At 37.1% G+C, this 27,436-nt stretch overlaps 1 protein-coding gene across 1 annotated transcript in view; it reads left to right on the top strand.

The window, feature by feature from the left end:
• The window catches only part of COL24A1 (collagen type XXIV alpha 1 chain), a gene marked incomplete at its 5' end in the record, with an annotated part of 158,077 nt that extends 131,439 nt beyond the window's left edge, over positions 1 to 26,638 (top strand). The window contains 14 exons of the mRNA XM_083360473.1: positions 89 to 196; positions 1,085 to 1,192; positions 2,263 to 2,370; positions 2,452 to 2,505; positions 2,835 to 2,897; positions 7,185 to 7,238; positions 12,784 to 12,819; positions 16,773 to 16,808; positions 16,899 to 16,925; positions 18,001 to 18,066; positions 19,286 to 19,454; positions 21,259 to 21,368; positions 22,811 to 23,026; positions 25,651 to 26,638. Coding sequence (XP_083216599.1) covers positions 89 to 196; positions 1,085 to 1,192; positions 2,263 to 2,370; positions 2,452 to 2,505; positions 2,835 to 2,897; positions 7,185 to 7,238; positions 12,784 to 12,819; positions 16,773 to 16,808; positions 16,899 to 16,925; positions 18,001 to 18,066; positions 19,286 to 19,454; positions 21,259 to 21,368; positions 22,811 to 23,026; positions 25,651 to 25,797 — 1,302 coding nt within the window. The 3' untranslated portion in view covers positions 25,798 to 26,638. The remainder of the gene's footprint in view (positions 1 to 88; positions 197 to 1,084; positions 1,193 to 2,262; positions 2,371 to 2,451; positions 2,506 to 2,834; positions 2,898 to 7,184; positions 7,239 to 12,783; positions 12,820 to 16,772; positions 16,809 to 16,898; positions 16,926 to 18,000; positions 18,067 to 19,285; positions 19,455 to 21,258; positions 21,369 to 22,810; positions 23,027 to 25,650) is intronic.
• Between the last annotated feature and the right edge of the window lie 798 nt (positions 26,639 to 27,436).

Here is a 27,436-nt window from a genome sequence, read left to right as displayed (position 1 = left end):
TTGGTTATTGACTGTGTCAAATTGTCAGTGGTATTACTTAGATCTAGATGGTGTAGAGCTTTTCAAGCAGAATTCACATTTATTTCAGGGAGAACCTGGTCCTGTTGGTCAGAAAGGTGTAGCTGGCAACCCTGGATCAGAAGGTAGTCCTGGAAATCCTGGAAAATCAGGGTTACCTGGACAGCACGGCCTTCCTGTGAGTAACAGTTGAACTAACTTTATTCTGATTATGATGGTAGTTGTGGTGATGATGACAGAGGTCTTAAAAACAATGGCATCACCAGTAATATATAGTAGCAAATATTACACAAGAATACAATGTCAGTATTTCCCTACAGATGTCATTTCCCACTCAAATAATGCCAACCATTTTCTTTTGTGAAGAAGCTGTGTCAAAATTCATTAATGCAAGTTCCGTTTCTTTACTTACTTTACACGGTAGCATAGGATCAACCTATGTCGAAACAGAATATGCTACAATGGGAACGTAAGCAATGCCTTCCGCATATTCACCTTAATATTTTTACAATAAAAAAGATGGTCAGCTTTAAGAACTCCTTTTTGTCTTATTAGGAGCTACCTTTATCTTGTTAGGTTGGTGGAATTTCTGGCCAGTATGAGTAGTCAGTTGGATGTTGATGTTTGCAGCTTTGTGCAATGCATGAGGTAATTTCTGAATTGGAATCTAGTAGAGTTGATATTCATTTATGCTGCTTGATTTATGCTATTATATCTGATATTTTAGATACTGTACATCAGACATGTCAAACTCGCAATGTCATGTGACGTCGCGCGACATATCAGAGCTTTTTCCGCATTGCCGGCAGTGGGGTGGGCGTGGTTTCGTTGTGATGCATCCGGCCCGTAGGCCGGCAAGTTTGACACCCCTGCTGTACATGGTGCTTTCTGTAACGGCATTATTTCAAGGATGTAGCGTCACAGTGTGTGAATATGGGTAGTCAAATTTATATATTAAATAATAGTGCTTATTCTGAATATATTAAAAGGTGCATTTGTCCTCTGCTAAAAATAAATGGGTTGGCTGACTTAAGGGACTCTGTTTAACTAGCTTTTGTTTGTCAAGGGTACCAGAGGAAGCCCAGGAATTGCTGGACTAGCAGGATATCCTGGAACTCATGGACGTAAGGGTTCACCAGGTGTGCCTGGAAGCCCTGGCCTCCCAGGACTAAAGGTACTTTAGGTTTTTTGACATTTTAGGTTGTTACGGAGTTTGTAACTGTTGTTGTGTTGTACGCTGCCTAGAGTCCTGCATTTGTGAGATGGGCAGCTAAATAAAATAAATAAATTTATAAGACTCCACAGTGACTTTACGATATAACCAGTGCTTTTTTTGTAAAACAAAAAGGTGCCGGAACTTACACATGTCATACAACCTGCCTTGCCTACCCTACAATGTTCCATCCAAAAAAGGTGCCGGAACTCCGTTCTGAGCGTTCTATGACAAAAAAAGCCCTGGATATAGCACAGTAAAAGCAATGATGTACATAACCTTCTTAAAATTGTTTTCAGTTGCTTTTTATTAATAACAAAAGATTCTTTGCTCAAGTAATGGTATGTGAGGAAGACCTTGAGAAGTAGGGGCAAAGCGATGAATCCTAGGGAACAATGATCAGATAAGAGATTATATAGACTACAACTGCATAAGGAGTGGAGAAAGAGGCTTAGAAGGAACCCTCCTCCCTAACTTGCCAGGCCGTAAATGAAATGGTGGGAGATTTGTACTTCCAGTTGGAAGATTCTGTTAATGTAGTTTGTAGTAAAGTAGCAGTAGCTCATCTGGTCTGTTTCCTGTCTAAAGGTAAAGGTTCCCCCACACATGCGTGCTAGTCATTTCCGACTCTAGGGGCCGGTGCTCATCTCCGTTTCGAAGCCAAAGAGCCAGCGCTTGTTCGAGGACGTCTCCGTGGTCATGTGGCCGGCATGACTAGACGCCAAAGGCGCACGGAACACTGTTACCTTCCCACCGTAGCGGTCCCTATTTTTCTACTTGCATTTTTACATGCTTTCGAACTGCTAGGTTGGCAGAAGCTGGGACGAGTAACAGGCACTCACTCTGTTATGCGGCACTCAGGATTCAACCCGCCAAACTGCCAACCATCTGATCGACAAGCTCAGCGTCCTAACCCACTGAGCCACCGTGTCCCTTTTGTTTCCTGTCTAGTACAGTATAAATGGAAAGGCTGACAGCATTCTTTTTTCTCTCTGTGAATATGTATTCATTCTCATTCTGGCTTGCTGCAGGGTGAACAAGGGCTTCAGGGCCATCCAGGAAAGCAAGGTAGAAGAGGATTTCCAGGGACACAAGGTGATCAAGGCCGACCAGGACTTCCTGGCCAGAAAGGACTCGCCGTATGTATCTGCTGTGGTTTGTAAAGTATCTATTAAATTGTCATTCCAAAGTATTAATTCTTTTGTCTACAAATATTACAGGGAGAATTTGGAGATCAGGGTTTGATGGGATTTCAAGGATTTCCAGGTCCCAAGGTATGTGGTTTCTTTGCAACCAGCTTCAATAAACATTAACCATCTTTAAGACTTATGAATTTAAATGGAAGATGATGGTCAATTCCAGTCAACAGATGACATGGAATGAGAAGTCCACCTCATGGCCCTTACCGTGTGAGGTGCCTCAGCGCTTAGGGCTCCTTCCTCTCCTTTTTTTAATATGTACATGAGGCCACTGGATGATGCTCTTTATTTCTCAATGTGTATGTTTATAAAAAAAATAATATTTGTTGTTTTTAGATCTGTGATTTTTATTCAGTTGTTGTGTATTTGATAAATAAATAAAGTATATTGTGTTATATTTTTAGGGCCCTGAAGGTGATCATGGTTTAATTGGAATTTTGGGACCTAAAGGCCCAATAGGTGAAATAGTAAGTAGGTCTATCTATTTATATGAATATCAAGACTTGCTTGTTGATAGCTATTCACACCAGGCCAGTCAATTGTAAGCAAGTTACAGTCATAATCAATACGTATCGAAACCAACATAAAATACTTAATTAGCAGAAGTGACAGAAATCAAATGCCAAAAGTGTCGTCTATCTTACTGCGGCTCTGCTCTCCCAAAGCTTTGAGGAACAACGTAATTTTTAATAGTCTAAATGTTTGATTTTTCTTAGGAATCTTCCAAACATTTATTGTAGTGGTAAGAAATTGTGTGAATACGTTAATCCAAAGTTTTGCTTTTCAGTAAATAAATTAAGATTTAGTTCAGGGGCAAGTGGGGAAAAATTGTCCCAATACCTATTTTGACATTGATAAAGTTGGCTTGCCTCTAGCAGCATCTTTTGGGATGCTATAAAACAGGGGTGTCAAACTCACAATGTCACATGGTGTGTCACAACATATCACAACTTTTTTGCCATTGCCGGCAAAGGAGTGGGCGTGGTTTTGCTATGATGCATCCGGCCCATGGGCTGGCAGTTTGGCACCCCTGCTATAAAAGATCAGCTAATAGCCAATATTCTTCCTTTATTGTATTTTTATTATTAAGGAGATATCATTTTTTGCATTATTTAAAATAGTCCTATGTTAATCTATGAAGAAATAAGTAAAAACCAATGAAAGTTAATTTGACTTATTTCCAAGCAATTGTACAAAATGTAGATACTATAATAAATTACGTAACTGTGGTTAATTCACTAACCTTTAATAGCACTTTAAAATTCTTCTTGCTTCCACAATGAGTGGTTTAATGAGCTATAAATTTATTGATTTATTTTAGGATTTCATTTACTATAATCCTACAATTTTTATGCATTGCAGTGTCAAAATTCAAAATTCACTCCTTATGTATTTCTATGTGACATCTCAGTGCAACATGAAAGGAAGAAATGATGCAGGAGAACATCGCTGTGCATCTTTCTTTTTTAGCACTGTTATTTTCTCTAGCTTCATTTTAGCATTGCTATGGGACCAGACACCTATGAGCAAAAAAGTTTTTGAAAATTTACTCCTGCTTTTGACTTTAAAGGTGTTGCAACTTCCTGTGATTTCCTCATCCAGGGGATGGTGGTTTGTTTAAATTTTTTAACAATGGCTTTAAAAACAATCAAACAGTGAAGAGATTTGAAAGTTTTATCTTCTCTAACTTGACACTACTGTACATACTGTTACTGAATAATAGCTAAGGTGATTGATAGAGCAAGGATGGCAAGTTTCAATTTTAGAGCATCTACTTTATTTTTTTCTTGCATGAACCCAGGCATTCTTAATACCTAAAATACAAGATGGACTTACAGTGTTTGCTTTTGCTATTGTTGAGTAAAATATCTTAGTGGATCCTTGGTGCTGTGAGTTTGGTTGTTTTCTTGCAGATGTTGCATGACCCAACTTGAAAACAACTTCAGTGCTAGAAGGGAATGGGGTTTGCTATCTGTTTATATCAGGGGTCTTCAGACTTGGCCCTTTTATGACTTGTGGACTTCAACTCCTAGAATTCTTCAGCCAGCATGCCTGGCTGAAGAATTCTGGGAGTTGAAGTCCACAAGTCATAAAAGGGCCAAGTTTGAAGACCCCTGGTTTATATATATTGTAGTGATTTACACAGCATTGTTATTTTCTTCTTGATAGTTCCTTGATTAGGCTGTTGTTTATTGTTTATCTGAGTTGGTAAATCCTTGATTGGATTATTGTTTACTTCTTGATCGTTGGTCTGGTACAAATCCTGGTGTTAATCCTTGTTTATCTGGCTGTTGATTGCTGGCAAAGTGTTTTGGTCTTTCTGTTTCCTTTTTAACTTTTCATTTGTCTCTTATGAATGGTATGCAAAATGTTACTTATGTGCTTATTGATGGCTGGTTCGTCAGTATTCTAGGCTTCCAGGAATTCTTTATCAGTGTTTGGATTTAGTCAAGCTCCTGAAAGAGCACCAAGGACTCCACGGTTCAATCCTGAGCTACAAATATTCTCTTCTCTTAGAACAGGGGTCTTCAAACTTGGCCCTTTGATGACTTGTGGACTTCAACTCCACAAGCCATAAAAGGGCCAAGTTTGAACAACCCTGTCTTAGAACCTAAACAGCTGACTAAATTTCCTATTTGAAAAAAAAAAAACATTAGTTCTGGCCACCAGATGGCAATGTCTACTAGAATTTAAAAAAAAGCTGTAACATTTAAAACAGTTGATTAAGGAGGTTAGATGGGCAACTTCTGGCCATGAGAGAGCCAGCTGATCAGAGTTCACACTCTCCAAAGAAAAGTGAGAAAACATTCAGATAAAGCTATGTCTCCATAAAAATCAGCCTTCTTGGTTGTAAACAGTGATATGTTTAAAAACGAAACAAACAATTACAGTCATTTTTAAAATTATGGACACCTGAACCTCATCCCTCTGTTTCAAGAGAAATTGCTATAGATGCTGTCTTAGATATGGGTAAGATATGGATATTCAAGTTTTCATCCATCTTTTGAATCTGATTGTATTTTTTTCTAGGTAGTTTAGCATGACCGAAGTTTCATGTTTGCCTTCTACAGTGGCTCTTTCTATACCATCAAGAGCTTAATTTTTGCAGACACCACATGAGAGTCTTCTTCACCAGTCAAACTTCAGCTGCCATTATAGTCACAGGCATAGGTTTTGTAGGACTGTGAAGAAGCAGGTGGTTGATTTGCTTTCAGGATAAAAGGGCAATAAAAGGGCATTCCTGAATGAGTTGTTGCAAATGTAGAGCAGTTCATCTGTCCTATCTGCGATGGAACTCAGATATTAGGGAGCACCTATGGCCGGTATCAACTTCCCTCCGCCCAGTGCGCTCCCACAGAGAGGGCCTCCTCAGGGTGCCACCGGTCAGAGAATGTTGACTGGTGGCCCCCAGGGGGAGGGCGTTCTCTGTGGGTGCGCCTGACCTGTGGAACCGTTTACCGGTTGAGCTCCGGATGGCTCCCGACCTTCGCTCCTTCCGACGTGATCTAAAAACCTATTTGTTTGAACAAGCCGGCCTGGTCTGATGGGTTTGGGTTTTAATTATTGTTTTTAATGTAATTTATTTATTGTATTTGGGCACTATGGTTTAATCTGTTCTTAATTTTTGTATTTTGGTATTTTGATATTTATTGCCCTGTTCACCGCCCTGAGTCCTTTGGGAGAAGGGCGGTATACAAATTAAATAAAATAAATAAATAAATTACCATGCTTAGCAGATGAGAGCCCTGGTGGCACAGTGGTTAGAATGCAGTATTGCAGACTAACTCTGCCCACAGCCAGGAGTTCAGTCTTGACCAGCTCAAGGTTGACCAGCTTCCATCCTTCCAAAGTTAGTAAAATGAGGAGCCAGATTGTTGGGATAATATGCTGAAGTTGCTCAGAGAGTGCTGTAAAGCACTAGGGAGCGGTATATAAGTGCTATTGCTATATAACTTTGAGTTTTTCCAAAACAATTATTAGTAATGAATTTATCATTAAGAAAAGAAAGGCTTTCATTACATGGACCAAGCCTTTTCCTCCTGCACAAAATATACTTGGCCTCCTCCTTGAATGATTTTACATAGTCTTCAAAATTTTATTAGACTAGAATTAATCTTAGTTTTTCTTATTGGTTTTATGCATTTATTTCTGAATTGTTTTGCTGATTTTTTAATTATTATTTTTTTTAATTTTCGGAAGAACTAGACTGTAGAGTTAGACAGCAATTACCTAATAAAGTAGTGCACATCTTTATCTTTGCATTAAAGCAAAATATTTGAGTGAAAGAAATTTCCTGTTTCATCAAAATAACTTTATAAAATTGTATTATTTTTATGTTTGGTAAAGCAATATAACTTCGTTAGAAAAAATTAGTGGTGATCTTGCTCATTTACTTAAATTACAGCTTGCTGCATACTCTATGAGATTTTTGATAATCTGAACATAAAAGATATACATTAAATGTAATGCTTGCTCACTTTTGTTTTTAAAGAAACAGAAATCAATTTCCTTTACCTTTAGTACAGTATTCAAATTTTTATAAATGTCTCTGTGAAATGCAAAGCAGAATATGAAAATAAAAATGAGATAAAGTAAATTTGCATTCTACGTTTATCTTGTCCCCAGAAAATAGTTTAGTATCGTTATATGTTTCGTAGTGGAATGTAAATAAATATATGACATAACATGAAGTTTTCATAAGAACATTTGCATTCAGTTATTGCTCTACAAATTATTTTCCTTTTGGTTTTCAGGGAAACACAGGCCCTGTTGGTTACGAAGGTATTGTTGGTCCAGCTGGCAAACCTGTAAGTACAACTCATCACAATTTGAAATCTCCCTTTGTTTTTTATTCCTACATGTAATGCTTTCTCTTAATTTTTTCCTAAGATATGTTGTCCTTAGTCCACAAACATTTTTTGAAGCCAAGGAATATTTATTTAAAAGTTGCAATATATGGAAATTTCATAAACTTTTCTTTAAAAAATCAGATAATTGCTTATTTTTACCAGGAAAAAATACACGTATATAAATATTAATGTTCTGTAGGAAAGTCTTAATTATAAGCACAAATGTTACTTTTCGTTTTTGTTTTATGCTTTGGATGGTACTGAACCATTCAGATAGATTCTTAATAAACTGAAAAAGATTTGCGTCATTTCTTTAAATAACATTTTAATTAACCATATATTCAATGTAACAAAACATATATGTACATATAGATTAAATACAATACATTAGAGCAGAAAATGGCAACCCATTTCAAGATTCTTCCTTGAAAATTAAGTGGACTTTCATAACAGGACAATATCAAAATAATATTGGAATATGAATCTCCAAATCAGAAGCTACTGGGAAGAGCCGTTTTGGTTTACTGGCTGATGCACTGGGTTAGAAATCAGGAGGCTGTGAGTTCTAGTCCTGCCTTAGACATGAAAGCCTGCTGGGTGACTTTGAACCAGGTACTGTCTCTCAGCCCAACCCACCTCACAGTGTTGTTGTGGGGAAATTAGGAGGAAAGAGAAATAGCTGTGTCCACTACCTTAACTTATTTATAAAAATAATAAAGACAGGGAATAAATAAACAAACAGCAGAAAGCAAATAGGAGTAATACTAGTGTTAAAACAAAAGTTCAGTTCTCTAAACATATTATACAGGTGAAACTCGAAAAATTAGAATATCGTGCAAAAGTTCATTTATTTCAGTAATACAACTTAAAAGGGGAAACTAATATATGAGATAGATTCATTACACGCAAAGCAAGATAGTTCAAGCCGTGATTTGTCATAATTGTGATGATTATGGCGTACAGCTCATGAAAACCCCAAATCCACAATCTCAGAAAATTAGAATATTACATGCAATCAATAAAACAAGGAGTGTACATAGAACAATATCGGACCTCTGAAAGGTATAAGCATACATATGTACTCAGTATTTGGTTTGGACCCCTTTTGCAGCAATTACTGCCTCAATTGGGCGTGGCATGGAAGCTATCAGCCTGTGGCACTGCTGAGGTGTTATGGAAGACCAGGATGCTTCAATAGCGGCCTCCAGCTCTTCTGCATTGTTCAATCTCATGTCTCTCATCTTTCTCTTGGCAATGCCCCATAGATTCTCTATGGGGTTCAGGTCAGGCGAGTTTGCTGGCCAATCAAGCACAGTAATCCCACGGTCATTGAACCAGGTTTTGGTGCTTTTGGCAGTGTGGGCAGGTGCCAGGTCCTGCTGGAAAATAAAGTCAGCATCCCCATAAAGCTCGTCTGCGGAAGGAAGCATGAAGTGCTCCAAAATCTCCTGGTAGACGGCTGCGTTGACCCTGGACTTAATGAAACACAGTGGACCAACACCAGCAGATGACATGGCTCCCCAAATCAACACAGACTGTGGAAACTTCACATTGGACTTCAAGCATCTTGCAGTGTGTGCCTCTCCATTCTTCCTCCAGACTCTGGGTCCTTGGTTTCCAAATGAGATGCAAAAGTTGCTCTCATCAGAAAAGAGGACTTTGGACCACTGAGCAACAGACCAGGTCTGTTTTTCTTTACCCCAGGTAAGATGCTTCTGACATTGTTTGTTGTTCAGGAGCGGCTTGACAAGAGGAATCCGACATTTGAAGCCCATGTCCAGGATCCGTCTGTGTGTGGTGGCTCTTGATGCCCTGACTCCAGCCTCAGTCCCCAACACTTTTGAATGGCCTTTTCCTGACAATCCTCTCCAGGCTGCGGTCATCCCTGCTGCTTGTGCACCTTTTTCTTCCACACTTTTCCCTTCCACATAACTTTCTATTAATGTGCTTTGATACAGCACTTTGGGAACATCCAACTTCTTTTGCAATTACCTTTTGAGGCTTTCCCTCCTTGTGGAGGGTGTCAATGATGGTTTTCTGCACAACTGTCAGGTCAGCAGTCTTCCCCATGATTGTGATTCCTACTGAACCAGACTGAGAGACCCTTTGCAGGTGTTATGGCTTAATTAGCTGATTAGAGTAGGACACTTTGAGCCTAGAATATTGCACCTTTTCACAATATTCTAATTTTCTGAGATTGTGGATTTGGGGTTTTCATGAGCTGTAAGCCATAATCATCACAATTATGACAAATCACAGCTTGAACTATCTTGCTTTGCATGTAATGAGTCTATCTCATATATTAGTTTCCCCTTTTAAGTTGCATTACTGAAATAAATGAACTTTTGCACGATATTCTAATTTTTTGAGTTTCACCTGTACAGTTGGTATATAGAATGGCAGAACCATAAATCAAGGCAAAATTTCAGACTTGAGATGTTAAGATCAAACATTGGTGTTCTGGAAATTGGCAAACTGAAATGGTCTGCAATAGGTTAGAAGGAACATGAGACCTACTTCATACATTACTGGTTTACTTATTAACAAAAAGAAATCAAAATCAATGCTTGGGTACAGTTTCCAAATAAAAAATAATAATTTCAGTTCAATTTCAGAATAAACCAATCCAATTACTATTATAGTGATTGAATCTGTGCTGTAACCACAGAGGCAGAGAAAGCAGAAGGTGAACAGTTCTAGGGTGACTTAAAACACTGTTGATACAATAGTAGAAGTCAGCATAATAGTTATAGCAAATGAGGATTCTATGTTAGAAGTTAAATATACCTGCAATACTGGGGGGGGGAAATTACCTTGATGTACAGAATAATAAGAATATGCCAAGAAAATTCAACATTTCTAGCAAATACTTTCTTCCAATAAATTATAAGACAACTCAATACATTACCTGAGAAGAAGCACCAAAATCAAACTCACTAGGTAAACATCAGTCAAATCTGGAAAAGCTCCATTTGGTGTGCAAATACATGTCATTCTGACTGTAGCTCAGATCACAAACTCCTTGAAAAATTACAATTTAAAGTAAATAAAGCAAATTCATCAGACCAACAAATACCAACATGGCGATATTCCATATTATCATGAGCGTAATGTAAGGAATAGATCTAATACCATAGATTAGATGGACTTGAAGAATTCTATACTGAAATTTGTAAGATTGCACAAAGAAAAATGTCCTAAAATACAAAAATAACCCCAAAAGATGTTGAAATGAGTGTCTATTAATGTTGAAAATATCTCAAGAAAGATGAAAAACAAAAGACAAAATAGGCAGAGGAAAAGTTAGTCAATTAAATACCGTACTGAGTACTAGAGAAGAACAAAAATGAAAAAAATTATATCTCAATAAGCAATGAGCTTGAGCATAACATCTAAAAGATTTTAAAGTTTTGTTTAAGAAAGTTACAAAAGATCAAGAAAAACAAAAGGCACAGAAGGCAAGCATCTGCTAGGGAAAAAATAGAATATGAATACACAAAACAATTCTACAAAAAGATCCCCAGTCTGTAACACATACAAGGGTTGGATTCTTGAACTAAAAGCACACATTTGGAAAATGAAATGTTTATGAGCTGTAGAAAATATCACTAACAAAAATATAGAAGAAAAACCAGTTGATTTCTGGAGTCATGGCCAAGCTAATAGCACATAATCATAATCAGTGGAAAACATGGTAGAAGCTAAGGGACTGGAAAAATATTCATTTATATCCCAATATCAAAAAAGGAAACAAAAAACCTGGGAAGGCTAGAAACATGTTCATGTTATTAAAAAAAACCACTTTCATTTAATGCACAGACTATTAAATAATGCTCTGGAATTTGTAATACAGACATCAACGGTACATGAAACAAGAATTGCCAAATGTACAAGGTGGATTCAAAAGAGGCAGGAATACTTGCGATCACACTGTGAATGTTCATTGAATAGTGGAAAAGGCAGAAGAATTAGAGAATGACTTCTGATTTGTTTTATTGATGAGACCAGAGGCCCCCAACCTTTTGGGCACTGGTTCTATATGGAGAAAGATTTTTCCACGGACCGGAGGGGGCGTGGTTTTGTGTGCTGCCTGCATCCCACAGATGGGACTTTGCTTGTTTGTGCAGCCTGGTTGCTGGCATGGCCCAGTACCGGTCCACAGACCGGGGGTTGGGGTCCCCTGGATTAGACTATCATTATGTGGACTATAACAGATCATTGATATTCCTTAAAAACATGAGCATATCAGGTGACCTCATCAGTTTGCTTAAGAATTTCGATGATGAACAGACAGCAACACTTATAATATGGAGCATCTAAATGCTTCAGCACTGGGACAGGAATTCACTAAGGTTGTATGTTCTCACCATATTAATATAGGTTATCTACAATTTCAGAGAATAAATATGACAGATCTATAATTAAAACTCAAAGATATTACACTGGCAACAGAGGTATGTATTGTCAAAGCATGGTTGTCCCAGCTGTAACATATAACTGTAAAAAAATATCAGATACTGAACAAAGAAAAATGGATGCCTTTGAATGTATTCATCAATTAATCCCTTCTCACATTAATGACTCTAGCAGCAAACAATATAATAATATCAAAAAAAGTTGTAGTGTTAGAGAAAATTGTTGACACAAAAGAAGAACTAGTTAATACAAACTCTAGAGTCCTCTCTGCAAGAACTAGTAATGCTAGAAGTTCAAGCTTAAATATATTGGACGTAGAATGTGAAGTCAAGGATAAAAATGAGTCAAGGATATAAAAATCACAAAAAATAGCCAACAGATGCAATTACTGGCAGCCGAAACCTCATAATATGATGGATCCCAAAGAGTTGGAAGTGCTTCAATGATTGAACAAGAAGTATATGCGGTGCTTTTTTTGTAAAAGAAAAAGGTGCCGGAACTCACACATGTCATACAACCTGCCTTGCCTACCCTATAAGGTTCTATCCAAAAAAGGTGCCGGAACTCCGTTCTGAGCGTTCTATGACAAAAAAAGCCCTGAGTATATGTATGTACATTGTGCATGAGAGAATTTTAACTTTCTATATAATTATTATGATTTACCGTAGATTTATACCTAAACAGGCAGTTGGTGAAATAAAGCAAATGGAATTACACTGATCTATAAACTGAATTAAGACACACATTTTAAAAGGTGTGAAGCACAAGCAGATTTTGCAGATTAAATTTGTTATTTAGACATAGAAACTAAAACAGAAAGTTTTATTTAAAAACATTTTATGTGAATTCCTTGAAAACCTTTATTAGCTGAACTATAGTATAATACTCTATTTTTTTACAAAGTTATTAAACATAATTTTCATCCAGTTAAAAAAGTAAATGCCTTTCTGTGAATATTCATACAACTGAATTAAGGTTAATGCATTTTTTTCATATTAGTATGATTGTGTATTAGTATTAGTATTAGTGTGATTGAAAGCAAATGATAGGGGACATATAAGATTAATGTAATTTCATTTTTCCCCAGGGACCCAGGGGGGAAAAGGGATCCAGAGGTGAAATTGTAAGTGAAACCAATATTCATATTTTGTGGAAAGGTTTAGGGATATATGTAAGGGGGCTGAGCAAAGCACTGAAAGATGATTTCAAGTTATATAAGAGATCATACTGCTGTGGTTCTAAATATTTTGTACCAGTACAAGGCCTCCTGTCTAGTAGTGTTGGCTCACCAAAGCAAAAATTAGAGTGGATGCACAACAGGTGGTATGCGTGCTATTAGTATGGTAAAGTGAAAATTTTTGTATTTATTTAGTGTAAGCATACTTTTAAACAAAAAGATTGGACTGATTGCATGTTTGGCTGGCTTTATACATCGCTGTAGTTGTATATATACCCAATATCCAGGTATCATAGTTGAATAGTTAAAAGCGTCTTCTCTGTACTTCCTGGTGATGATATGTCCTGTACAAAAGGATACAGAAGAAGCCTGTTTGATCAGAGCTCATCAGCCAGACAAATACAATTCACTTATTCTTGTTTTGAAGAATCACAGCGATGTAGGTGTTTTTATTATATTTTATTATATTTTGCAACTCATGAAAAGAAAGAAATGTCGGGAATGTAGAATGTCTTGTACAAAGTCAGACTATTGTTTCTTAGGTGAAAATATTAGTAGCAGCTGTAGATTTTTAGATGAATCTTTTAGCTCAGGGGTCCCCAACCCCCGGTCTGTGGACCAGTACCGGGCCACGGCATGCCAGCAACTGGTCCGCAGAAACAAGCAAAGCCCCATCTGCAGGATGCAGGCAGCAAACAAAACCACACCCCCTCCAGTCCATGGAAAAATGTCTCTCCATGGAACCGGTCCCTGATGCCCAAAAGGTTGGGGACCTTTGTTTTAACTCATTCCTGGAACTGACAGGCTCTGGGACCTTTTGAAGACAAAGCATGCAAGAAGGAGAATATATGTTTCCCAGAATAATATTGCAGGATTCAATCTGGGTCAGTCAACAGGAGGAGAATTTTTGTCTTTATAGTGCCTGTTGTAAGTGGCTTTTTAGATGAACAATAAGCATTATAAATACCACACACAGAACAGCACACAATCTACTAGAGAGAAGTTCCCTGAAGATGGGCTCCAGCACGAATCCAAAAGTTTGGAAGAAAAAAACTCTAGTCCCAGTGACCGACCCAGATTGGATCTTGATAAAACATGCACTCTTATGAGTTATAGACCTTCCTGCTAATGACTTCACTAGCTTTGGGAATGAGAAATCTGTGTCTATTTATGCAGGAATAATCTAAAATGCTACATTCCGCCTAATTCCCATGAATACGTGAGTGGCTTCTCCTTTGTCCAGAAAATCTAAGAAATGGCTATGGAGATTAGATATCTCTAAGAGAAAATTTTGTTGGTCTCAATAAGCTTCCAGTTCCCAGGTTTCTTAGTTGAAGCCATAAAAAAGTAAAAGTAAAATTTCTGGTTTTAATTTCAATGCCCATTATGTCCTTTACTGCAAATAATTTCACTGAATGAAGATGGTTGATTGAGTGACTGATTGCAGTATTTTTAAGTCACTCAATCCAAAAATTAAGAGTAGTCCAACAGTAGACAAAACTTAAGCCATTTGCTGGGGCATTAGTTGACAACAAAGCAAATTCAATATATTAGTGTTTTAATATAATTTTTACTGAAGAAATTTTAACATGATAAAAGCAATACAAATATTAAGACGAAACAAAGAACATAAGGAATAATGTAAAGAAGTAAGAAAGAAAATGGAAAAAGAAAATTTAAAAAAGGCAAAAGCAGGTTCTAATATTTTTGATAGTCCTTATAAATAGAAATGCCCTGTATCTCTTTTAAAGTCACGCCATAATTTCCTTGTTTACGTTTACTACCCTGATTTTCAAACACATAAATCACAAGCTCATTTTTCACTTTTTCCATGAGGGATTTCCTATCAGATATTAGATATTATCAATAAAGTTTTACCCATGCGAGAGAAAAGTAGAAATCTTAAAATCATTTTTCAGACTCATAGTAACTTTCAAAACAAGCACTGGTCCTATAAATACTATTTTCTAATCCTGAAGACTCCAGACGGTCCTATGGCTTAAGCCCATTATTGTCAGTTCTTTTTCTTTCTACTACACATTTAGGATCGGAGCTTTAGGTATTTCATTTTATTGTACTTGTTCAGTGTCTAAAGATACTTTTGTTGTTTATCTGCTGAACTAAATTAAATTACTCTGACATAAACTCCTAGCTTCCTGCTAATGGTATTTCCAGTGAGCTTCAGGGGAAAATCAGCATCAGTATTATTTAATCTTCTGGTCATAGCAATTAGACGTTTTCTTCCATCTTGACATGCTTTGCATGAGGCTGGTCAGAGAAGAATCACACATAAATTCTTGGTAGCAGAAAGCAATTAGTTTAGCCCTCACAAGAGCAGAATTTTTTATTTCCACTTATGTTGAAAACCATTAAGAAAAAATTCATTCAGTTCCATAGTACATCTGATTGTATTATTCTGAAGGTGGGAGAAAAGATTGGCGTCTTTCCTAGATCCTGTTGTTATTTACTTTTGAACGAGTTTTTTTTTTCTTAAAGTGGTGCAGAAAACTTTTGCTGAATGGTTGGGGAAGGTGATGGAAGAATTAGTTCTGACAGGACGTACGAGGGGGGTTTATTTATTTATTTATAACCCAGTACATACAGTATTTAACCTAGCCACTTAATTTAACTTGGGCAACATTTTTGAGGCTTCTTTATATGTCTTTAAGTATCTGTTTATGTAGGCAGTTTGGTGCAGTGGATACATGCACTAGGCTAGAAACTGGGAATATGGGAGTTCTAGTCCCACCTTGGCCACAAAGCCAGCAAGTGACCTTGAGCTAGTCACTTTCTTTCAGCACTAGAAAAGAGGGAATGACAAACCAATTCTGAAAAACTTAAGAAAATTACAGGTAATTGTCCAGGTGGTGTCCAACAATTGGGATAAAATTTAATGGAAGAAAAAAACAGTACTATGGCATGGTATAAATATGGCACAATTAACTCAAGTCTGATATTATGAAACAGCAATGTAAATTTATTTTTTTAGGAAGCTTGTGTATTTGGGAAGTATTTGTCGTCCTATGGGCAAAAGGGACGCGGTGGCTCAGTGGGTTAGGACGCTGACCTTGTCGATCAGAAGGTCGGCAGTTTGGCAGGTCGAACCCCAAGTGCCGCGTAACAGAGTGAGCGCCTGTTACTTGTCCAAGCTTCTGCCAACCTAGCAGTTAGAGTAAAAAGACAAGTAGAAAAATAGGGACCACTACGGTGGGAAGGTAACAGTGTTCTGTGCGCCTTTGGTGTCTAGTCATGCTGGCCACATGACCACGGAGACGTCCTTGGACAAGCACTGGCTCTTCGGCTTTGAAATGGAGATGAGCACCGGCCCCTAGAGTTGGAAACGACTAGCACGCATGAGCGGGGGAACCTTTACCTTTTTAGGCAATAAATATTAACTTATGTAAAATACATTTGCAGACAGTTGCATCTGACAGTTGCAATAGTTATGCACTGCTAATAAATCAAGTGTGTAATGCATGGACTTGTTTTAGAGTAACATTTTAACTGACTGGGGATTATGCAAACTGTTTTCTGTTCGTGTCTATGGTATAATTTAATTAATCAATTCAAAATTACCTCCAAATGTATACAAAGAATGAAAAATAAAAGAATTTTACTTATCCAGTCTTATTGGGTTGCCATCTTTTAGAAAGGATTATAGATTTGAAAAAATAATACAGCATAGCTTTAGAAATACACAGTACATACTTTCAGGAACTTAGATAAATGGCCTATAGTGTATTGCGAAATCTTTGCATAAGTCACAACTATATCTTCTATTTGTTTACATTTATTTAAATGTTTGAATTAAATTACATTTAATTACAAAGTAATACATGAAAATTTAGAGTATTCTTACTCTTACTTAGGCATTTTTATCATCTCTTTTTTTCATTCAGGGCCCTCAAGGACCCCGTGGTCGTCCAGGTCTACCCGTAAGAAATCAAAATACAATCAAAAGACATATTGTATATGTTTATATAACATATAATTTTATGAACTCTCTTTTTCCCTTTTATTTCTAGGGTCCACCAGGAGAGCCTGGACCGAGAGTAAGTTCCATTTATTTATTAGAATAACATAATCACTGGGTAATAAAGCTAAAGGATACAAACCTACCCTTTGACTTTTTCTCTAAAGTCACCATTTAAATGGAAATAATTCAATCCTGCTATAGTTCTGCTTACATTTGTATTATCTTAAAAGCCGGTCAGAGTCATTTTGATACGCCATGAGTATCAAATAAATTTAATAAATAAATAAAAAATAAATAAAAGATTATGCTCATTGTACAGGTAACATGTAGAACAGCATGTGCAAATCTTCTTGGAAATAAGACTGATTTAATTCAAGGGAATGTATAGTCCAGGGGTGTCAAACTCAATTTCATTGAGGGCCGCATCAGCATTGTGGTTGCCCTCGGGGCCGGTTGGGTGTGGCCTGGGTAGGTGTGGCCTACTGGGTGGGCATGGCTAGAGTGCATATGGCCTACTGGGTGGGCATGGCCAGCTCTACATCGTTCGCATCAAGGGTGCCTATGGGGGCCTGGGCAGGAGTGGGACGGATCTGAGGGTCTCTGGCAGGAGAAGGGTCTCTGGGCCAGGGCCAAGGCAGTGGGGGCTGTTCCCACACTGTTTCCAGGATGGCTTCGCGGGCCAGATCTGGCCCCCGGGCCTTGTGTTTGACATGTCAGGTATAGTCAATACACAATTGCCAGCTCAAAATATATCCCTGATTAGTGATACCATTTGTTTTTCATATTTCTTGTTACTTTTATAAAGCTATGCTATGTTTATGTGCATGCATATCACAATACTCGAATCATTATGAAAAATACAAACTTCTTGTACTTATCCTATATTTGAAATAATTCTTCTTATGAAATACAAATACTCCTTTTTTATCACTTTGATGTCTCAGGCACTTTCCTGGAGCCCTTGCAGTTCAGCACTGTAATTTTCTCGAGTGCCCTGAAGCTTACTAAAGCACCAAATATAAATAATATAATGAGCTTTTAATGTCCTTGCATATCTAATTACTGTTCTTAATTCTGTAAAAAGATCTATGATTGATTTTGAATTTCTTGACAGTGATGTTACTGATAAGGAACATTTTGATTTTATGCAGAAACAAATAGACATGAGTGCCACTATTCAAGCCTTGATTGAATCAAATGCTGCCTTAGAAATGGAGGTAACAATATTCGCATGTTGAAACTGATAAATTACACACACACATTAGAATTACCATTTCAAGAATAAGATATGCATCATTTTGAAGGCTTTTACTACAGGTTTTGAAATATTATATTACTTTATGTGGAAAAGCATTGAATGGCAAACTAGAAAAGGATATATGTAGCTATCTGAGCCGTTTAGCCTAAATGCTTATAGACATCATACAACTGTGTTTTAACGGCAAATAATTTAGGTTGGTGTAAACAAAAAAGAGAAATGACATGACCTCATCTCATAAGGAAATATTACAGCATTAGTTTTTAATATAAAAAAGGATTAAACAGGTATTGGAACCAAACATGATATAGTAAAATCACAGTATTATAAAAATGGAAGGAATCACTTAGGTCAGTCCTCATACTTTCCCCGTGAAGGGAGCCAAATTAAATCAGCCTTGTCAGATAGCTTTCCAGCTGCACTTAAACACATCTAACAAGTGGAAATTTACCATCAGTCTGAATAATTGCTCTTTGACAGATTTAGAAGATTTTTTTTCTAAGATTCAATCAGAATTTGCTTCCTGTCATTTAACTTCCATTATTCTATAGATTGCACATCAGGGTAATAGAAAACAGATACTAATCTTACTGATTGATGTCCACTACTTAATTAAAGAATGTTAACTTTCCCATTTCTTTCCACCTCATGAAAACTTAATTTCTAGTTCCTTGATCATCTCTGTTACTCTTCTTTCAGTCTGTTCCAGTTTGTCTGAAGCTTTCAGGCATGGTGCCCAGGACTGGAGGCAATACTTGAGCAGTGTCTGGGGCGGGGAGGCAGAGGGTGTTCTATCTTGCCAACATAAACTGGAATTATTATTTCTGGTAATCTAGAAAATTATAGTTATATTTAGTTAAAATTATATTTGTCTGTTTTACAACCTTAGCATTATGCTGACGCATATTCAGCAAATAATAAACTGCTATTGCAAGATTTTTTTAAAAAACATTACTACCAAGTCAAGTCATAACCAATTATAACAAATATTTGAAGACCTTTTGTAGGAGACATAACATTTCCCACTATTTAACATATTTTGCTGCAGTATTTATCATAAATCAGAAAATCCAGATTTTCAATTATAGATGATGGTAGTATTTAGATTGGTAACTTACCATGTCCCAATACACTGATATTTCTTTACAATATAAATTTTATTTTTTTTCCTTTTGCAGAATTATCAGAATACTGAAGTGACATTCTTGGACCACAGTGCCAAAATATTCAAAACACTACATTATCTGAGCAATTTACTCCATAGCATCAAAAACCCATTGGGAACCCGAGATAATCCAGCACGTATATGCAGAGATCTGCTCAACTGCGAACGTAAAGTATCTAATGGTAAGTCTCCAATAAAATTATAAAATAAATAAGCCCTTAAACTTTACACAGCTTTTGCTCTGTCTAGAATTCAGAAGTTATTTAATATAAAAGATCCACAGCTACTGAACTTGTGGTCTTTTATTATAGAATTGCCTATTTTGCATAAGATTCATATATTTTATTTCAGAAGCTATGGCAAAAATTGCTGAGCTTATACATGATTTCTATATGCAAAGTTTATTCTGGGAATATACCTCCTTCATAATCTAGCTGGTTTGAACTTGCTGGCCCTAAAATACTGCTTATAAACTCTTCTGTTCTGCAAAGTTTCCAATTCTATAATTGTATGACTACTTCTGCTAGTGTTGTGAAATCACAGGAAAAAAAAAACATTCTCGTTATTAACACGACGCACTTGTGGATGTCTTTGACTATAGTTACAGAAATAATATTTTCAAATAAAACTGAACGGCACAGAGTCCTTACGTCTTTTTCTCGCAACTCAATTGGATACAGTTGAGCCACAGTACAGTTATAGGTTGTCCTTGGATTGCAGCAGCAAATTGGAACAGTAACTGCCACCGCTAAGAACTATGGTCTTAAAAGGCTATGTCACATGATCACGTTGCTTAGTGACAGCAATCCAGGCTGTCCCACTTGCCTTTGAAACATCAAGAGCCATGCATGGCTCATTAAGAAGCAGCAAGAGTCCCACAGGTGCATGCAAACGCAGGAAGGTCAACGGAAGGAGGGTGAGAGTGCGAGCTCAGGGTAGGAGAATCTGCGTGTGAAATCAGGGACATTGTTGTGATTCAGGGTCAGCCTGTGGGTTCGGCAGTTGGGTCGGACGACTCAGAGGAGGAGGGGAGTGTTGAAGAGCTTGCTGAGGGGGTTGGAGAGCTTGCTGATGAGAGCCCTCAGCCAGGCCCCTCCCACCTGGTCACGACGGAGACCCAGCTGTGTGAGCCTGACAGCGTGGATGAAGATGACCCACAGCTGGCCCTGTTCAAGGACGCCCGATGCAGGAGGCAGTCAATCAGGAGTAAACAGAGGAAGGCAATGGGGCACCTCAGAAGGAGGCAGAGAGAAGCCATGCCCTGAACTGTATAAAAGGGGAATGCGTGGGAGGGCTGGTTTGCTGAAGGCAACCGCTTGAATAGCTCCTGTTTCATGGTTCGTGTCTTGTTTGCTTTTGTATCCATAAATTTGGTAGGCTTAGTTCCAGCCTCTTGCCTTCTTGTAAAAGGGGTTGTCCCTGCCTTTTCTGCAGGGCCGGTAGCAGGCTGGTACAGAACAGACATTGAGGGGAGGAGAGTATGGGTGTGTCCAAGTGCAAAGTGATCAAGAAAGGAGGATGTGGTGTGCAGGAAGGGGGGGTGGAAACTTATCAAAGCAACTTGTGAAATTCCCTGCTGGCTTCCCCATTTACTGTGGTTGTGAGAAGCTTGTAAGGAAGGTGGCAAATGGCTATCACATGACAACAGGACACTGCAACCATTGTAAGTGGGAGCTGGTTGCCAAGCACCCAAATTGCAATCGCCTTTACGTGGGAATATTGCGATGGCTGGTATTTTGAGAACCAATTTTAAGTATCCCTTGTTCAGTGCCCTTGCAACTTTAGTCGCTCAGTGAGTGTTCAGTAATCAAAGACTACCTGTAACTCTAATTCTCTTCTTTCTCCCCGTTGTATTTTTGGAATCTGAAAACATACAAGGCAGAAGAGAACTTACGACTGAAGCCTTTTCTGTTTACGAAACTAGGTTTTCCACAGGTGCAAAACGTTTTTTAGAATTTGTCTGCCTTTTATTTACTCAACTCACAGGAAAATATTGGATTGATCCAAATATTGGGTGCCCTTCAGATGCTATTGAAGTTTTCTGCAACTTCACTGCTGGTGGCCAGACATGTTTATCACCTGTAGCTGTCACAAAGGTAGATCATTTCTGCAATAACCAGATACTGACCTTCTTACTGCTATTTTATTTATTTATAAGAGTTGGAATTTTCCTATGGAACTTGGCTGCCCAATCATTAAAAATGTCTTCCCTTTTGCGTATTTTGCAATATCCCTGCATATTTACAAAACAAATAAACCTAGTTTGCATGGGTAGAGGCAGCTAACACATAGGAAATTATGTAATAATGGCTTCTTATAATGGAACATATTTGATCATGTTCTTAGCCGAATGTTTAAAGAAAAAAAGAGGCAAGCAATGATTTATAGTATGTTGTTGTTAGCTGCAAAGTCGTGTCTGACCCATCGCAACCCCATGGACAACCTTCGTCCAGGCCTTCCTGTCCTCTACCAGATTTATAGTATAGTCATCAGCAATTATGTAGATGTATAGCTCATCAGTCGTATACACTCTTAACTCAAAAATAATTTCCAGAGAATTATTACAAATTTGCAAGATTAGATTAGGGCCTTATCATGCTTTAGGGCAGACATGTCAAACACAAGGCCCGGGGGCTGGATCCGGCCCGCGAAGTGGTTTCATGTGGCCCGCGAAGCCATCCTGGAAACAGTGAGGGAACGGCCCCCACTGCCTTGGCCCTGGCCCAGAGACCCTCCTTCTGCCAGACACCCTCAGATCTGTCCCACTCCTGCCCAGGACCCCACAGGCACCCTTGATGTGAACGATGTAGAGCTGGCCACGCCCACCCAGTAGGCCATACGCACTCTAGCCACACCCACCCAGTAGGCCACGCCCACCCTTGCCATACCCACCCAGCCCCTTGAGGGCAACCGCAATGCTGATGCGGCCCTCAATGAAATTGAGTTTGACACCCCTGCTTTAGGGTTACATGGAGAACAAAACCTTATTCATTACTAGTATAGTGGTGCTATTATTTAATAATTTCTTTTGTTCCCTGTGTCTGTATCACATTTCCTAAAACATTTAGTGAACTTAGTGGAAACAAAGAGAAAAAACAAGATGAAAATGGCCTTTTTTAAAACAAAAAAATATATATCTGATTCTCAGTATTGTTCTAAACCTGAAATGGATTGCTATGTACCGTAATTGAAGAACCATTAGAAATTCAAGCCAAATGTCAATGTAAGGTCCTAAACAAGGTCCATATGGAAACAACAATTTGAAAAGCAAAGTATGCAGTGTTGTTTTTTCCATTCCTGTTATGTCATCTTCCTCCTCATATTTATATTGTGCAAATCCGGTTTTGTAGGAAAAGGAAGGAATATGCTTATGGTGCCTGAATAATTAACAGATTGAATAACAATAGCTTGTGATTGCAATGGAATTTTAATGAATAAGTATATATTAAATATATCCAAACTGAACAGTGTCAATTTGATTTGTGGTTATGAACTGCCACCATATTTTCTCTAATAATGTTTACTTTTGTTAAAACAGTTGGAATTTAACATTGGAAAAGTACAGATGAACTTCCTTCATTTGCTTAGCTCAGAAGCAACCCATACTATCACAGTTCACTGCCTCAATACCCCAGTGTGGAAAACTAATGAACTACATGATCAGAAACCTCCTCTGATCTTCAAAGGATGGAATGGTGATATTTTTGAAGCAAATACGCTGCTTGAACCAAAAGTTCTTATGGATGAATGCATGGTAAACCATTTGTAGCCATTAGTGAAAATGTTAATATAAAGAATACTTTCCTATTTTCTTATATATATATATATATATATATATATATATATATATATATATATATATATATATATATGTGTGTGTGTGTGTGTGTGTGTGTGTGTGTGTGTGTGTGTGTGTGTGTGTGTTTTCTGAGGTTTTCGCGGGTGTTTGTATGTGGATCTTTGGTCATTCGGGTTTTTCCCCGCGTAGAATTGAAGGTGTAGGAGCAACGTTGCTCCTACACCTTCAATTCTACGCGTGAAAAACCCGAATGACCAAAGATCCACATATATATATGTGTATATATATATATATATATATATGTATGTATGTATGTATGTATGTATGTATGTATGTATGTATGTATGTATGTGTGTGTGTGTGTAAATTACTAACAAAGAATTAATTTACACAAATATATGAACTGTCCGGTGTGACTACAGCCTGTTCAATGACCTTCAAGATAGGCTGAAAACAGGAAATAAAGATTTGCCCCATGTTTGGGGCCTAGCAAGGTAATCTAAATAGTTAACATTTCACACACACAATATATATACGGTATATATATGCACTTTGTCCACAAACAATATAGATTCCATTTCATTAACATTCAACCAAAAATGTTAATTGTTTATAGATTATGATGAATTTATAACATCCATAAAAACTGAGATTAGCTATGATTTAAAATCTGGATATTCTTAAACAGAAGCCTAATGTGCTAAATCCTTGCTCGCTTAAAACTTTTGCAGCCCACGTTTGACACATCTATTCCAATGTGCAAGATACAACATTAGAACTCCATTTTCTATTACAGTCAAAAATTTTGAGGACATTTGCACAAGAAGAAATGAGCAGCATGTAGATCTGATTCTTTTACACTAGCCCATAAATTTTTCTGTCCAAATTCATAATTGCCATGAACGCCTATTGCTGTTGTGTGTATGTACCCAAGATAAAGACAATCATAAAATAATGGTTTAAAAATGAAAGTTGTTGGCTTTTAAATTAAAATGCTCATGACTATTCATGGATACTTGGAAGAGCTCATTTTTCCCAATGAGTATCAAATCACCTCTGGTTTATCAACAAAAAGTTGTACTCCAAATACTGGTTTTTTTTTGTTTCTTACAAATCTCAGTTTGCAGGTACAGCGTAGATGGCAGGATGACAAACCCAAAAAGAACAGAAAGCTATGCAGTGGAAGTGGAAATAGAAGTAAATGAAGTAGAAATAAGGTTTTTTCTTCCAATACTTAGTTTTCCGATAGCAGTTATATTTATTTATTACATTTATATTCCACTGTTCTTCCAGGTAGCTTAGCATACTGTTTATAAGGAACATCCTTTGACCGTAATTTCTAGAAATTGGAAGATTATAGGAAACAAATGAAAAGGCTAGTCAAGTGTATAAGGTTTTTTTATTGATAACGGCACTGAAAAAAGTGACTTATACCATTTTTCATACTTACGACCGCTGCAGTATTCCCATGGCGATGTGATCAAAATTCACACACTGGCAAATGACTCACATTTATGACGGTTGCAGTGTCCCGGCGTCACGATCCTCTTTTGTGACCTTCTGACAAGTAAAGTGAATGGGGAGGCCAGATTCACTTAACAACCATGTTACCAACTTGATATCTGCAGTGATTCACTTAACGACTGTGGCGAGAAAAGTCATAAGATGGGGCAAAACTCACTTAACAAATGCCTCACTTGGCAACATAATTTTTAGGCTCAATTGTGGTTGTAAGTCAAGGACTACCTGTAGTGTGACCTCCTCTCAAATTTTAAACGGGGGCTCCAGCCATCACAATGTTGGTAATATACTATACATGGTATAAAAGAACATTTCACAACCTTGTTGTAGTTTCCCCAAAGTGTAATAGACTGATTAATAGAAGCAAAATGATCTGAAGAGAAATGATGCAGCCATTTTGATGAATTTTAGCCAGGTTTTTGGCTGTTCAGTACTTAGACAGATGCTTTTATTGTCTTGAGGTGGTGCAAGAAAGCAGAATACCATATATTGCTTGTGAAGTTCTGCTGAGCCATTTCAGGTCAGCCAAAGCAAAATCCTGAAGTTTTTGGTTGTGTTAGATTTCACATGAAACAATATTCTGAGCAATTCCTATATGGTGGATCAAGAAAAGCAAGTATCTCATACTGTCCCTTCAGCATTTCCATATCCCTCCAGTCCTGCTTGCCTTCACTTCTGTCTTTTCCTTCAGCCATGGTTGCTGCTTATGTCCTTAAACAGAGTATTCTACTAGCTTTCCTAATCATGCACTTCCCTGCCTCTGTTATGTCCTTGGCTTTGTCCAGTTATTTTCCCTCATCCATTTTTACCTGGAACAACCACTTTTTAGTTTGTAACTAAACGAAAAGTCTTATTTTCAGATGAGATCCAAACATCTAAAATAGATATTTTGTTAAAACACCCTCTCCAAAATAGTTGTTTATGCCCATAATTGTACATGGAACATCTACTTATCTTTGGTGATAACTATTGCTTCTTTCTTGATTTTCTCTGAAAAGATGATACAGAATTAAAATATTGTATGAGTTTAAGTTTTCATTAGCTTTCTTTTGTTGCAGATTCAAGATGGCAACTGGCATAAAACTCAATTTTTTTTCCACACTCAAGACACCAATCAACTACCGGTTCTTCAGGTTCATCCATTTTCTCATCTCAAGCAAGGACAACAGCGATACATAGAAAGTGGCTTTGTGTGCTTTCTTTAGGATTTTGAGCAAACCTCCTCCTAACGCCATATACAGGATACAAGAAATAATTATAAAACTGTGGAAGAATTGTACAGCAACATGCTGGTGATCTCTTAAAGAATCTCAGGAAGAAAAAGACTTCCTCCTATGAAGGAGAAATGGATTCGGAAAGAAACTTTTGACGATATTAATAACATATTTAATTTTTGGTTGGTGCTTTTTATGATATTCTCTGAACCAAAGAATATACATATATGGAAATTCTTCTTGATTTTATTAACAGCACTGTCCAGGACACCTTAAAAGATGGAAGAATGCAGTAAAAAGGAGCAGTATGGTTTATGCTCCCAAATGTGCAATAGCTTATGTTATACTGACAATGAGTTACGCCGCCATAAAAATCCCTTAAACACTTTAGTTGTATGATGGTCCTTTTTGGATACAAACCTCTTCACAGATGATCCACTACCTCTTTTGTGTTTCCTGTTTGTGTGGCCTGGCGCTCCATATATAACATAAAGTGGGTTTTTTTTCCTTTACTTTTTTTAGGCTGTATGTGCTGGTTACATCAAACCAACTTTTCACTGTAAAATTGTGTCTTAAAAATATTTGGTCACATTTTTCATGATAACTGAAAACATTATTTATGTGAAAATCTTGTTTTGAAAATATTTCTGTCTGTAACATGAAATGGATGGGACAGACATATCTGGTGCTTATAAAAAGAACAGAATTTTGTACTTGTAGAATGACTACACACCATGACTTTAAAGATGTTAACTTTCCAGGGCAATCTATAATTATATCTTGTGTAAATATTTTGTAACTGTTGAAAATCTTAATACAGCATATATTTAAATGGCTATTAAATTATACTCTTAAATAAGTCACTTTGAAAATGTTGTGCTTTTGTGCCAAAATAGTCTATCTTCATAAGTTTATTAATTTTTCACAAATGCTTTATAACAATGTTTAAATGAATATAAGATACTTTAATACTTCCCTTCAAAGAAAACATGACAATTTTGCTTCCTTTTAGATGGGATAGCTTGGAGTGGGATGGATTAATTTAGTATGTCACTATCCATTTAAATAAGTTTATCTGCAGCTTGAATTTGAAACAACTCACTAAATAGTAATGGCCCGCAGAATAAAATCTAGAATATATAACTTTAAGCAGTGAGAAAGATAAAGGTTTAAAACACATTTTTGATCACAGAAACACATCTTTTCACCAGTTTTCTCTAATATACTAGTTTTTCAGACATGGTTTTTACCCATGAATTCATAGGTACACTCCTACTATACGCAGCCTGAACATTTGCAAATCTAGAGTCTGCTCTATCCTTATTGGATCCACAGGGACTACTTGCAGTGAAACAGCACAAGCTGATTAGCCCTGCTATATATGGATGATACAGAATCAAAAAATTGTTTAACATTCGTTATACTTTTAGATATCAAACTTTTATAGAGTAATCCCTTTTTACCTCTTACTAGCCAAGTACGTTCTTAGTTTTCATTTATCATAAGACTGGTGATTTGTAAAAATATAAGTTATTTTTAATAATTGTTAAGTTTCTTGTTCCAGAAAATCTTATCCTCTAAATACTCAGAAATGCTTGGTTTGTTATTCCCATGTTTAAAGTTAAGAGTT

This window comes from Vipera ursinii (assembly GCF_947247035.1).
Source record: "Vipera ursinii genome assembly, chromosome: 3".
Taxonomy (NCBI): domain Eukaryota; kingdom Metazoa; phylum Chordata; class Lepidosauria; order Squamata; family Viperidae; genus Vipera; species Vipera ursinii.
The sequence above is the reverse complement of the archived record's forward strand: the minus strand, read 5'-3'. Positions and strand labels throughout refer to the sequence as shown.